Genomic DNA, 14,568 nt, shown 5'->3' with positions numbered 1-14,568 from the left:
CTGTATGTTTAGTATACTTAACGACTTAGATGATATAGATTACTACTTGGAAGGATAGGAGGCAGCACCCTAAATATAGATTGCTACTAGAAGAGTATAGAAGGCTGCGTTTGAAGAGTATGGAAGGCTGCACCCCAAGTTTGAGTGGCTACCCGAAAGATGTAAACGACAATGGAATGCTTCGAGGGGCTCGGCAAACCTAGGAGACTAGGCGGACCTATGAGACCCGACAAACCTAGGGGACCCGGCGAGCCTAGCAGACCTAGCAAAGCAAAGCATCAAGCCTGGGCTAAACCACCTCGCCCATCTGACTTAGGAGACCCGACAAACCTCCCCTTACGTCCCATTGAACCCTCGAAATCTAGGCTTAGTCCAAGTCTTACACGACGAGCCTCTCGAAACCAGCAAGCCTCATGGGCCTAACCCGACCCACATGCGACAAATCTCCTAAACCCGACGGACATATGAGACCCGACGAACCTAGGGCACTCGGCATGCCTAGTAGACTCAGCAAAGCTTCTCAAGGGATTCGAGCGACTTATCTTACATTATCCACCTAAGCCTAGTAGGCCTCAAAGAAAAACATCTGGAGCCATTAATAGTCTGTCATGTATAACACTCCCCTTATAAATATTAATTCATGACAAATAAAAAGTAAGTTGATTCTCCTCCTATACTCTCTGTAGCATTGTTGCTCTTCTCTCTCTCTATCTCTCCCCCATAGCTCTAACTTAAGCGTCAGAGGGGGTTCCTATTAGAAAATCAAGCATGTGCACAGCAGAAGTACGGTGAAAATCAAATTTTCATCGCGTGCTCGTTTAATCAAAAACTTAAATATCACATATTGACACAAGAATCGCCTTCTAATGAATAGGTAACATCACATATCGAATTCACAAGAAAAGTTTAGACTTTCATACTAACTTTGTCGATTCGAGTCAATCAAACTAACCGTCCAAGTGTTCGGTCTCTAGCTCGTCCACACGAGCACGTCTCCACCGAGATTACGCTTCCCTCGACCCGTACACTCCGATCTAGGTTACCGATCACGAACGAAATGGTCACGGGATGAAAGGATCGCTTCAAGGACATCAAGGACAACACCGAAACGCCAAACCAAGGCCGAAGAATACCCCGATTAGCCTTGGAAGTGTGTGACTATTCTGTTGTGTTTGTTTTAGCCGAACTCTCTTCTCTCTCTCTCTCTCGCTCACTAATATCGGGCCTTATCAATAGATCGTTCTCTAGGATTAACTGTAAGAACATATCTATATATATATATATATCTTTACCCTAGGGATTAAAATGTAATTATTAATTAATAAATCTCAAATGTGTCCTCACGTTTTAAGTCATCCAATGACTTATCCCTGTAGAAAGAAAGAAATATCAAACAAGTCATTGACACGAGTTTCCATCAATAGACGAATTATTTATAGAAACTCTCCAATTAAGGAAACTATCGTATTTCCTTAATTAGATTTATCATTGATGTTGAACTCGGCTTCAGGATGTGTTAGCACCTTTGCAACCACATTGCAAGCCTCATTCGATAATTAATTCCTAATTAACTTCCTTAATTAGAATTAATTCTTTTCTCGGTTTAGACACGCTCAATGTGTGTGACTAACTAGATTCATTATCAAATGGCAATGGGATTATAATATCAACTCATTTGACATTACCAAAAACTCTTTCTGTAACCAAAAACATAATTCTCAAAATGCCATTGGTTCCCAAAGTTCACGAGTGACGCCTAGCAGCACATTGTGACATTCCAAATGATGATGGATGTACAATTGAAACATTCTGATGAACCTCTGATTGTATATGCCATGCACTGAATCCCTTTACTACAAGATCCTGATCTAGCCAGAGCTATGATAAATGCCAAACTCTATAGCTGAGCATATAGACTCTCTGATTTCATTCTTAGATCTGTAGCACTTGAACAAAAAACCCTTTCTATTCGAGTCTATCTACCCTGGCGGAGGATTTCTCGATCTAGAACACAAAAAACATCTATATGACATTTTCCATGTTTACTCAAGTTAGTGAATCTCGTCTTGATTGGACACCTACTTCCGAGTATAACGAACTAGAACCACTATCTGCCGAATACTCATGTTAAGCACAAATACATTACCAGTAGCAAATCATAATCTCCTATACATGAGATAATATTTCATCTCAGATCTAAGGACTATATGTATTAATACGATCCAGATAACATTCATCACATCAGTAAATTACCGTATAGATATTATTTGCACGTCACGTTCGATTACTTATCATATAAGTATCCACATGTCTGTCCTGATAATAGTTATCAGATAGCATGAGACTCATTATTCCATCTTCATTAGTATATGTATACTAATCATGGATACAGATAGAGGTGACCAAGGGTGGAGCCTATGCGCACCCGAATTTCGTCTCGTCGGGGCACGCATGCGCGCGCCTAAATGCAACGCGGCTTGGGAGTGTCCACCTTCCCGGAGACGCGCGACGGACGTACGTGAGAAGGAGTCGCCACTACCTGTTTACTACCCGAAGGTCGAGGGCCGGTGAGTCGCCTAGGTCTAGGGGTACGGGGTACACCTAAAATGTTAAGGCAATGGTCTGTACGAAACCGAAAATTCCGAATTCGGGGGTTCTATTACGTGTGGGCCTATGTCCCACACGCCCTTTCGGTACTCTAGCTTGTTTAGGCTTGCCATTTTAATTTAATTACCGCTTAATTAAGTTTCGCTCATCTTATGCGTTTTGACACTGTAAATTCGAAAAAACACTCCGACTGTCCACTCTCCGACCGGGATTCTTACATGAATAAATGTACAACATAAACCCTTACATTGTTCTCTCAAGTAAATAAAATCAAAATTACAACAACTGAATCCCGATCGGTTTGCATCCGGTCATTATTCCACTCCTGTTCACCGTGAGATTTGGGAAAAGACTAAAAATGAAATTAAGATGCACGCTCGGTATGTGGGGGCATTAGACCCTGTGATCGATGGTTATGGGGCGTTGGACCCCGTGCATGACGTATCCTATGAGTTCGGGCTTGAACCACAATAAAACTGACTAAAAAACATATGAAGATAGACAAAAAACAGATAAAAACATATGAAAACAGATTATTACAGACAAGTTGTGCATTAAGCGCCAAGTTTACGTGATTAATCCAATTATGAATTGGAATTATTTGACAAACAATTTCCTAGCCTAAACGGACGAAATAACATGTTTGTGTACGGTGCTAATCTGACTAAAGATGTGTGGGTCTGTTTTAGATTGTTCTGCATGGTGACAGTGCGTTTTTTACTAATTGTGCCAAGAACATATTTTGCACCTAGAAAACCCAAAATCTATCCCTTTTTGCCCATTTGCCCGTGTTTGATTACATTGAGTGCATAGTTAGTCGAATTCTGCATTTTATGACAGAAGAACCCGTTCTAAATTATCAACGCAATTACCGGTAATTTATCAATTTATGTATTTTGCTTAAAGTTGAGTGATTTAACTTAGCCAAGTTAAGCATCTCTTTTTTTCGTGTGTGGAATTTTTGAATTAATTAAAATTTTGCTGAATGCTTTGAATTTGTGGGTTTCATGTCGTTGAGCCAGCCATTGATGGACCGTTCGATAGAGCCCTAACTCTTGACCATTTTAAACTGATTTTAAGTTGGGCTTATATGATTAATCCAAATTCATGTGAGAAATTATCAAGTAAAATATCCAAACACGCGAATCAGGGACACACAATCTCGTCAAGCTCATCGAATTCACTCATTGAACATCGGAAGACCTATCGCATGATACTAAGATGGAGATTGATACCTGATCCCAAGAGATTCTCAGGATGAGCTAGCTCGGAAGATCCTCGACTACCGCGGACCGTGGCGACCTTCAAGTCGGGACTCAACCTAAGCCTAGGTAAGTCTCCACGTCGTCTTCGGACCCCGCCGTCATCAGCCTGCTATCTTCTCGTTTCTCCACCTTTCTCCTCCTCCCATGAGACATGCAAGAAGCAAAAACAAGGAAACGAGGAGAAGGGACAAGGTAGGAGACTATGACTCTAAATGACTAATACCAACATGGAGGCGAATCAAGTACTAGATCAACACTCGCTTCACTTGTCATTTACGAATCAATTAAATCTTCTCATGGCTTGTTATGCATTTATCATTCTCATTTCACGATTGTCACGAGACTCCAATGAGAGTAAGCAAAGACGACCCGAGCATCAAAAGATTTTTCTTACTGCATTTTCATGATCGAAATAGGTCCCAAAACCAGTAAATCAATTCAGGTCAGAATTTAAAACTTCTCAAAATGGACCTTAATGAAGCCCACTAGACACGAGACACAAAGGGAGAGCAACCCTAAGAAGTCTAAACTCGAAGGTGACCAATTTCATGAAGCAATGGAGGTCGAGACTAGTGTTTATGGCCATTAACTATCGGTGGACAGCACATAGGAACGTCTTAAACCATGCATGAAATAACAAGGCTCAAGGTACCGAAACTGTAGAAGTATTCGACATTAATTTTGGCTAGTGCTTATAATCAAAGGAATTAAAGGGAGGGTTAGTCACCTCAGCTACTAACATGAACGTGGCACCAAATCCACCAAACTAATCCAAAAGTGATCATTCAGCTCAACTAGGCACTTTAAATGCATTTCAAGCAAATTAAGTCCAATGAAATAAGCTCAAGCTGAACAAGAATTATCATGTATCACAGCTACCTAAAGTCATTTGCGCTCAGATCGAATAAGCTCACTAAAATTACGAAGGGACACAACCGACTAATTAGTTCTAACTGCTGATCAGAAATGAGTTTTACCACGGGTGAAGGAGTTCAAGCCGGAATAGATGCTGTTAATCGAAGAGGATCTAAGCTGGGAGGAGATCGGGTTAGGCAAGATGGCATTTGGGCGGAGTCGCGATGATGAGCTCGAGATTGAAATGGTGGAGCGGCTGAACAGATAATGCGAGAGGCTTCCTTGGTGGCTTGTCGCCATGGACTGGACCTGAGAATGGAAACAAAAGGGAACACAATGGGAAAAGTCAAAGGCAATCAAATGCAGATGAAAAGAATGAACGCAAGAAAGGAAACGGGGACTTAGCTAATGAGAGCTCGAGAGGGGCTGCTGCCAAGGAAGCCCGAGCTGGAAGGAAAAACGTCCAGAATGAGCCAAGGGGAGGCCCCGTGAGGTGTCCAGCTATGGGAGTGGCGGCTAGGTTTTTCCGAGAGTGTCCCTAGGGTTTTTTTTTTGTTTTTTGGGAATGAGGTCAGGGTCTAGAGGAAAGGAGGCAGCTGGAGGAGAGAAGTTAGGGTGCTGTCATCAACAGTCCATGAGCTGACCTCAACATTCCGAATTTTCCTGAATTTCTCATGAATCTTTCGGTCTATCTGATATTTTTCCTTGATCTCTCCATGAGTTGGGCGCATCCTTGTAAAATTTGAAGATTGTTCGACCTCGGGAAGTTCCTGAAACAATTTTTCTTTGACAGCTGGCCCGAACCGGGAGATTTGGTTATAATCTGTGAGAATATATTCGATTCTGTACTAATCTAGCAAAAAATATCTCCTATTTCTTTTTATTTTCTGAATCTTCAGTGAATTATGAATCCAATGACGTTGGCCATACTTGAAAATACGAAGAATTGAATTTTTTATGGATTTTCCCCCTCGACTGACAGAGTCTGTCCAGGTTTAACAGTTTCGGGCATGGTGCGCTCAAAAATTCATAACTCTCTCTCCGTATTGAATCTTGGAATGAACGACCCGTCAAATTGAACCTAACTCGATTTCCTAGGTCAAGCATATGAAATTCACCCTTTTAGGTTCAGGATTGACCGTGATATGATGCGTCGAATCCCATGCTCGAGCTGTTGTATTCACTGTTTGGGCACCCCAGATCCCACGAATTTTATCTTTTTGCTCGAAAGGGCTCTCGACGTGATTTTTGCATTGAAATGTCCAGAACTCACCAAACCTTGATCTAAAAATATCGAACTTAGTTCTAGGATCCACGAAGATAGTCGTTCTCATCGAAGAAAATGATACAGAGACGTGATTTCCCCTTTGTCCATTGCCTTCGGTTCGAATATTGATAATTCGTGTCTTACTCTTCAAGATCAATTGTGTGTGCTGTAAAATTTCATATGTTGCCATCGCCATTTTTGTTAGAGTTGTGGAACCCTAGTCGGGAGCCTTGTTGATGTCATATCCTAAAGCCGGTGGACCAAAATGGGGTGCTGACATAGCCAATGTGTTGACAGGGGGGCAATTGCCCCCCTAATATTCTCCCAAATCCCAATAATGTTATATATTATGACTATAAAAATGGATTTATATTCCATAATTAATATAAATTTCCCCTCAAAATATTATAAAATATGCCTTTGTCAAAGTATTTGCCCCCTCTTACATGCAGTTTCGTAAAAACAAAATGAATAGACTTATTGCCATACGGATTCCAAGCCCTTATATAAGCCCACCACATATTAAAAGATTCCCCTTATTAAAAAAATCAATTTTAAGTGACTATTCCCTTTGCTTGAGCGAGAAGGGAAGATGAAGAGATAAGACAAGAGGCTAAAGTAAAAGTGCCACAGCCACAAAAATTCGGTGACAGAACCAAACTTGGAAGGTTGGAATTGGAAGCTTGGAATGACGACAGAGAAATACAGATAAAGAACGGTGCTACAGAGGAGGGAATGAGGGAAAGATCGGATTGCGAGCGGAACAGTATACTATAATCTTCTTCGTGTCCTCTCCTTCGTTTGCGTTCCTGTCTAATTCATCAAAAATTCCTTGAGCTACCGGTGCTTGAAATTGGACAACTTGTTTTGTTCTTGTAAATATCTAGAGGGTATAAGAGTAAAGATTGAATTTTTTTGAGTGCTCTATTTAGATTGAATTTTTTTTCTTGCGTAGATATGGATAAGTATCTCATAAAGAAGAAATCAACCATAAAAGAAACATTAACGACCAGAGCGAATAATGATTGCTCAAAAAGAAGACATGTAAAAATCAATTTGAAAGATCTCCCTTCGGATCCCGGGCTAGGGAAGAAAATTTCCGATTATCATCCTAATGATCGTGATAGAATTAGAAGGCATTATTTGCAACAAGGATCATGTCAACCGAAAGGACACAATTTTCCTCAGAAGAAATTCGAAAATATATTCCAACGCTTTATTCTAAAATGGTTTGAGGAGCATAAAAATTGGCTAGAATATAGTATTGCAAAAGATGCCGCCTTTTATTTGTGTTGCTATCTTTATAGGCCGAACATCGGAGCGCAAGCAAGTGGTGAAGTATTTGTGTCGGAAGGATATACAAATTGGAAGGAAAAATAAAAATTCAATGAGCATGTTGGAGGTCTTGATAGTGCCCATAACAAAGCTTGGAGAAGATGCGAAGATTTGATGAATCAACAACAACATATCCAATTTGCTTTTTAGAAACAATTAAAACAAGCACGTAAAGATTATCAGTTTCCTCTATTTTCTTACTAGTCACAATGATGCTATAAAAAATGTTGTCTTGAATAATACTCCAAGAAATATGAAAATGATATCCCCCTGATATTTAAATGGATCTTATCCGTGCTTGCGCTATGGAGACCACTAATACTATTGTCCATGAGCTAGGTCAACGAACAAATGGCGGCTGCTCTAAGATTTGTCAATCGAAAGGGTGTGTTGTTGAGCGTTTTCTTGGCATTGTTCATGTTAGTGATACCATAGCTTCCTCACTAAAAGCGACTATTCAGGTTCTTTTTTTGAAGCATAATTTGAGCTTGTCTAAAGTGCGAGGGCAAGGCTATGATGGGGCAAGTAACATGCGAAGGGAATTTAATGGACTCAAAACTTTGATCATGCAAGAGAATTCTTCTACTTATTATATTCATTGTTTTGCTCATCAACTTCAACTAGCTCTTGTTGTCGTGGTAAAAAAAAACCGCAAGTTGCTGCATTTTTCAACTCAGCGGCTAGTATAACTACTCTTGTTGGAGTTTCATGCAAGCATAGAGATCTTCTTCGAGATAAGCAACAAAACAGAGTCTTGGAAGCATTTGAAATTGGTGAATTCTCAATGGGTAAGGTTTCAAATCAAGAGATAAGTCTTCAAAGAGGAGGTGATAAACGTTGGGGATCTCATTATAGGTCATTGATAAGTTTGACTATCATGTTCTCATTGGTTATGGAAGTTCTCCAAATCATTGAGAAGGATGGCTCAACTGCAGATCAAAGAGGTGTAGCATGTTCCTTATTGAGTGTTATGCCAACTTTTGAATTTGTGTTCATCTTATAAATGATGAAAACTATTTTGGGAATCACGAATGAGTTGTCTCTAGCATTGCAAAGGAAAGATCAAGATATCGTGAATGTTATGGTTTTGATTGAAGTGGCAAAGCAACGTTTGCAAGATATGCGAGATGAAGGATGAGACTCTTTGATGAGTGAGGTATCTATATTTTCTGACAGAAATGACATTGATATCATAAATATGAATGAAATGTATGTGGCTCGAGGACGATCGTAGGGAAAAGGTGAAGCCTTGACAAACTTGAGTTATTTCCGGTTTGAGCTTTTTAACGGTGTGATCGATTGGCAACTTCAAGAACTCAACAGTCGCTTCAATGAGGTGAACACAAATTTGTTTCTTTGTGTGGCTTGCTTAAGCCCATATGATTTTTTTGCCTCTTTTGATAAGTCAAAATTGATTCAACTTGCTCGCTTTTATCCTTCGGAGTTCTCTGAGGTTGATATTCTATTACCTGATAATCAACTTGAGACTTACATTCTTGATATGAGATCTCATGAAGAGTTCTTAAACCTAGAAAGTATTGGAGATCTTTCTCAAAAGTTGGTTGTCACAAGAAGACATATTGTCTATCCACTGGTTTACTTATTTATGAAGTTGGCGTTGATATTACTAGTTGCTACTGCATCAGTGGAAAGAATTTTTTTAGCGATGAAAATTGTGAAGAACCATCTCCTTAATAAGATGGGAGACTCTTGGATGAACGATTATTTGGTTACTTATATTGAGAAATATATTTTTTGTAATATTGACAATGAAAGAATCTTGAATAGCTTTCAGGTTATAAGACCTCGAAAGGGACATTTGTAATTATTTAGTTTTTAATTCAATGAACTTCATATATCTCCATCATTAATATACATTTGATATAGTTTCATATATACGTCTATTTTTGTTTTATATTTTGCCCCCCCGAGATAATTTCCTGGCTTCGCCCCTGGACGTGACGATCTATCCGGAAAAATAATATCTAGTTAAGTCTCCTATGATCGTGAACAGTTTAAAGATATTCTTACCGAATTACTCCGTCACTCATAGTCTTAACTCTTTAAGAATGAAACATTCAAAACATCTTAAAGACTTTATTCAAACAAACATAGACAATATACAAATAATAGAATAAACTTTATTATCATAAGATGAATTATTCAAATACATAAATCAGTCTCTAGACTATATCACTAACAGTTCCTCGGGAGCAACTCCCGAGCCCCCTACTGACCCATGTTCTCTGGTCCAAGAATCTGAAGACGGCATGCAAGGACTTGAAGACTATGTCGACAGGCCCCATATCGATGGAAGATTCTTCTTGGTGGGAGGATGGTTCCGCCTCGAACTTTTTCTCCACATCAGATCTCATAGAAAATAGCCAAAGCCCAAGGGACAAGCTTACTGGGCAAGACATAATGCTAAGATATATACAATGGAAGTGCCATGGGCTGATCAATGCAACGCTGGAACACTTGCTTCTCGAAACATCTATGTACATACATTAGCAAAAAAGGAGGCGGGGCCATCTCTTCATTTTCCTGATTGTGTTCATCTTCATTATAGCAAGACCAAACCATTGGTATGAAAAAAAAAAAGGATGTGTCGACAGTGGATTTTTGAACAACTATAAAGTAATGAGATTAGACTTTGCTCTCTTTATTTTATTAGTTGTGGTATCCTCCATACTTGATTGTGTATCATCCAATGCATTGAAGGATAAAGGACATGGTGAGGGTTGAAATTCTTTTATGTGGTTATGTTTCTGTTTGTGGAATTTGTACTATTTTGATAAAATTAAGGATGGTTCATTGAGTCCAAGAGATTTAAGTAATTTGCAAATGATTATACTCTATATGAACTCTTTCCCTCGATTAAAGTGCTCCATTAAGCCCAGAAATCTTGGAGATTTCACAGCCCCCGCTATGGTAGGCCGGATAAAGAGCGGGATAGGATTTCAGTAATCCTAAATCCACGTTTGGTGATTACAGGATAAAAATTAGATTAGAGTTTTGCCGGAATATGATTTATCAAGGAGCTAATTCAAGCTGAGGAGTGAGTTAAAAGTAGATAATTAGAATAAAATTTTATATGAAAAGTTAGAAATGCCCATGTTATTTTAGATTTACAAAAGTTGCCATAAGAGGATTCTTTTTTGTCCTCTGTGAGGCATCGAAGGAATAGAAGGAGGCAAAGAGGAAATGGGAGCTCGATGAGGAACACTACTGCCCCCGGCAAGGTTGCCGATGTAACCAAGGGTCGTCGGCGACCAATGCCCCAAGGTCACCTGGGGCTTTACTGGTCAACGTCAGGCACCCACGGCCTCACAATAGTCCTTATCTAAGAGGGAGTAAGTGAGATGGGGACTGTGGTGGCCCAATGCCGGCCACCATAGCCCCAATTGGGGCCCGGCAATGGTCAGGGAAAGCACCAAGGACCTCTAGGGCCATGGTGGCCGGCATTAGGTTCCCCCAATCCCCATCTCACTCTATCTCTCTCTTCAAATCGGAACAATTGTGGGATAGTGAGGGCCGGATGTTGACCACCACTGCCCTGGGCAAGGTTGCCCGTAACCCCTAAGCAACGCAGCTACCTTCCAAGGTCGATGGTTGCCATCGTTGGGCCCCCTATGCCTTCTCCGATTCTGCTTCATGTTTCCTTTTTCTTTTTAGTTGTTTATTTTATTTTTGAAATTTATTTTATTTTTATTTTTCAAAAAAAATGCCAATTTATATGTTTAAGGATACCATGGTTATTTTAATTTCATATTCCAATCTCAATCCTTAACATGCACCAAACAGCCGATTAGGAATTTAAAATAGTCAAATTCATTAGACATTGCATCCCATCCAATCCCATCCCGATCAATAATGCTATCATATCCTGATTCATGTACACCTAGAGTAGAATTCATTTGGTGCGGCCTCACGTTACAGTAGAGTTCTATTTTCGAGACAGATGTAAATGGAAAGCAGCTCTCTTATTGAACAAATTACACCCGGTACAGGTGTGGGCTCGAGCAACCGAAACCAAAAGGAGGGAGTATCAAGGCTTGCCTTCCTCTTAACGTTGGATAGGTTTATGCCGATTCATTCAACGACAAAACCGAGTTTAAAAGATGTCAGTGATGGGCTCTCGCAAGAACCTCTCCATTTGCTTAGCCCTAGTCTTGATGGACATGTCGAAAACCTTCTGTGAGAATTCCACCACAAGCCCACCAAGGATGCTGGGATCAATCTGTCAGAGAGAGGGACTCTTAGATTCACCAGCATTCACAAGGAGCGGAAACTGAATCTTGTGACATTGAAACTGATACAAAGCGAGTGCCAGGCAGCATACCTTCTGCTGGATCTTTACTTTCTTCCCTTTCCCAATTATATCTTGGAGTGTCTCCCTCAGCTCTTTCTCCTCTTCAGGTGGCAGGTGCTATAAAGAGACGAACAATCAAGAAAAGAACATAAGAAAGGCTTCATTCAAAGGCTTTCTGCACTGAGGATCACCTCAAAGATGCTAATTTTACAGAAAGATGAATTTGTTTCTGTGGCCACAAATAGAAAGATGTATTAATAAGTAGAGGTGGAACTTAATTGCATTTGTAGACATGTCATGCTCCTGAAACTGTTTCTGTACATTTTGTGGCGCCATATCAATGAAACTCTCTTATGTATTATTAAAAAGGTAAAAGAGAACTAAGAAATCAATACTTGACTGGCCCCAAAAAATGCTATACAATAATAATGAAGGTCAATTCATAATCTGCAAACGTCTTACGCAGATGCATCATATCATGATCTATTTGTCATTTTTCATTAGAAACATTTGAATCAAACATAAATATTAAACGTCCTGTTCTAATCTGAAATTAGGAGCATCCCAAGCAAGGAGGAAAAACTCACAATGACACTAGTCACAGTGACATTGGCTTCTCCTTTATGTGCCATGGTCAACTCGATGAACCTCTTTGTGATGCTCTCTATGTTTCTGAGCCTCCCATTCTCAGCCAATACAACTGGAAAAATGAACAAAGATCAGAGACTAAGCACAAACAGTACTTGATTTAAGCTGAAAAATAAATCATCGGAGTTGAAATAGTCAGCCTGATAACTAACAGACTATAGAATCAGAGATGCAACATGTAACATCTGGACAATAGTGATAGACAAGCCAAAAAAGACATCAAAAGAGAAGCAGCATATCATACCCAAGAAATTCCTAGTGATGTCTGAAAGTTTAGCTTCATCACAAATGGCATTGATGCCCTTCAATCTGACTTCTTTGGGCACCGACAAGTCTTTCGTAAACTGTCTAAAGGTAGTACTTCTTTTGGAAGCCTCGACAAGGTCAAGAAGCTCTGACTCAACCTTGTCCAAGGCATTGGCTTTGACTGCTGAAAGGTACAATGCAGAAGCATAATTTCCAGTGCCACCAAATAGAGCTAGAGGTACCTGTAAATGTAATACTCAACAGATTACAAACATGGAGAATTTCTCACATTTTCAATCACTTATTTCTATCCTTCACACAAGAAGATTACCATTTGATGGTTTTCAGGATAGAGAGTGTGTCTAGTAGCACAGAGCACATTACAACATTGTTTCATCAGAAAACTAAGTGCGACAATGTAGTTGCATTAGCACCTAAACAACGTACACTTCCTCACTCCATGAAAGTTTCAACTGAGTCAGCCATTGTTCAATCAAGTATGGCCTTTATCTTGAACATCGAAGACGCCCCTTTCTTTTCCATTATGTTCTCACTTAACCATTCCGACATAATAAGTTCGATACCCTTCTTCAGGATAGATCCTTAGGAGACCAAATGCATAATTTTGCTAGCAGATACAAATCGAGACACTCAATTTCAGCTTTGACAATTTGGAGGATGCCGAATCATGTTACCTTTACATTTTCAGCCTTTGAGGTTGATGATGAAGTAGCATAATTTCTTGAACACTGCAAAATTCAAACAACAAGATAGCATGTCAGCTTACCAAGAAAGGCGGAAAAATCACATGGCTACACGATAAGTATTTCGGCATAAAGGTGCAAACTTTTGATTAAGCTCGTCGAATAAGCTCATCAATTGTATCTAGTTCTAAACCCTTTGCAATGCCCCATTGCATCAGAAGTCAAGCTCTGAGAATTGAGAAATGAAACCAATTAAGAGTCAATCTTATGATCATGGCACCAGTGCAGTAGTTACCTCAGATGCGGAGAAGGCGGGGCAGAGCAGCGACTGCTGGACTATTGTGGACCTTTGAGCGGACAGAGGATCGGCTGTGGCAATAAACCGTTTGAGGAGGGGAAGTCTCGATCTGATGCGCCCTGCCATTGCCTTGTCTCTCAACGGTGGAGCAGGAGGTTAGAACAGCAGCCGGTCGCGTTGGGCTTGGAGCAGAAGCTGGTCGCGGTGGCGCCGGAAGGAGCAGCACGTCGCGCCGGTGAAGGAAGGGCTGGCCAGAGAGTGACGACGGCGAGAGGTGAGAGATGACAGGCAAAGAGTCGGGTGGAGGGGAGGAAGAGTTGAACCGGTTCCAATTCCGATCTTCGTATCCCCGTACGGTTAAATCCGAACCGGAATCCGGACCGGATCTGAACCAAATGAAAGCGATTCATCAATTTCCTACCCGGATTAGGGATGACACGCGGGAGTCTGTTACCTCAATATTCATATATCCATTTCCGTTAATTAAAGTTAATCTCAAAATTTTCCCAAACCCATTCTGTTTTTAAAGAAAAATTCTCAAACCCGTCAAACTAATTTAATGAGTGCCCACTGAAAACTGTTTTTCGCTTGTTAATATGTTTGACAAAATAAAGTCACTATAAACTTATCATTTTATCTGAATACAATAAATAATCTAAGATAACAAAAATATTCAATATTAAGATATAAATGCCATGCGAGTAACTGTTTTAGAAAAATAAACAACACTTACATAAGTTAATAATATGTTCAAGAAAATTTGCAATACTTAAAATTCATGACATGTTCGAGAAAACTAGACCATAACACTTCGAAGTGCGTAACGTTAAAGAAGCTTATTTTGTAATTGTGGGTAATATGAAGCGTAATCTACTAACTTCACATTTAGCAGGTTTGGGGGCTTCAAGATAAAATGTTAAATCCACCCTAAACCTTACAGGGTTTTGACATCAAATTTCAAACCCTTCCTATGATCAAAGAGTAAATTTCGTTAATCATCTATCAGGATATGGGACAAGGGAATACCCATT

The 14,568-nt window shown here is 39.9% G+C and overlaps 1 protein-coding gene across 1 annotated transcript; it reads right to left on the bottom strand.

Annotated features, from left to right (window-relative positions):
- Nucleotides 1-11,137: 11,137 nt before the first annotated feature.
- Nucleotides 11,138-13,869, bottom strand: LOC116202388 (ATP synthase subunit O, mitochondrial-like). Its single transcript, XM_031533931.1, has 6 exons — nt 13,535-13,869; nt 13,231-13,284; nt 12,534-12,777; nt 12,229-12,341; nt 11,672-11,758; nt 11,138-11,569 (listed from the first exon to the last, which is right to left on the bottom strand). Exons 1-6 carry the CDS (start codon nt 13,661-13,663, stop codon nt 11,444-11,446), a joined length of 753 nt encoding a protein of 250 aa, XP_031389791.1. The 5' UTR covers nt 13,664-13,869; the 3' UTR covers nt 11,138-11,443.
- Nucleotides 13,870-14,568: the final 699 nt, after the last annotated feature.

Source organism: Punica granatum, chromosome 4, assembly GCF_007655135.1.
Source record: "Punica granatum isolate Tunisia-2019 chromosome 4, ASM765513v2, whole genome shotgun sequence".
Lineage (NCBI taxonomy): Eukaryota > Viridiplantae > Streptophyta > Magnoliopsida > Myrtales > Lythraceae > Punica > Punica granatum.
This window is presented reverse-complemented; position numbering and strand designations above follow the sequence as displayed.

Coding starts and splice junctions, on each gene's coding strand:
- LOC116202388 (XM_031533931.1), bottom strand. CDS start 13,663: ATGGCAGGGCGCATCAGATCGAGACTTCCCCTCCTCAAACGGTTTATT. Junction 12,342..12,533: donor CATCACTAGGAATTTCTTGG/GTATGATATGCT, acceptor TCATTTTTCCAG/TTGTATTGGCTGAGAATGGG. Junction 11,759..12,228: donor TCACTGTGACTAGTGTCATT/GTGAGTTTTTCC, acceptor GTCTCTTTATAG/CACCTGCCACCTGAAGAGGA.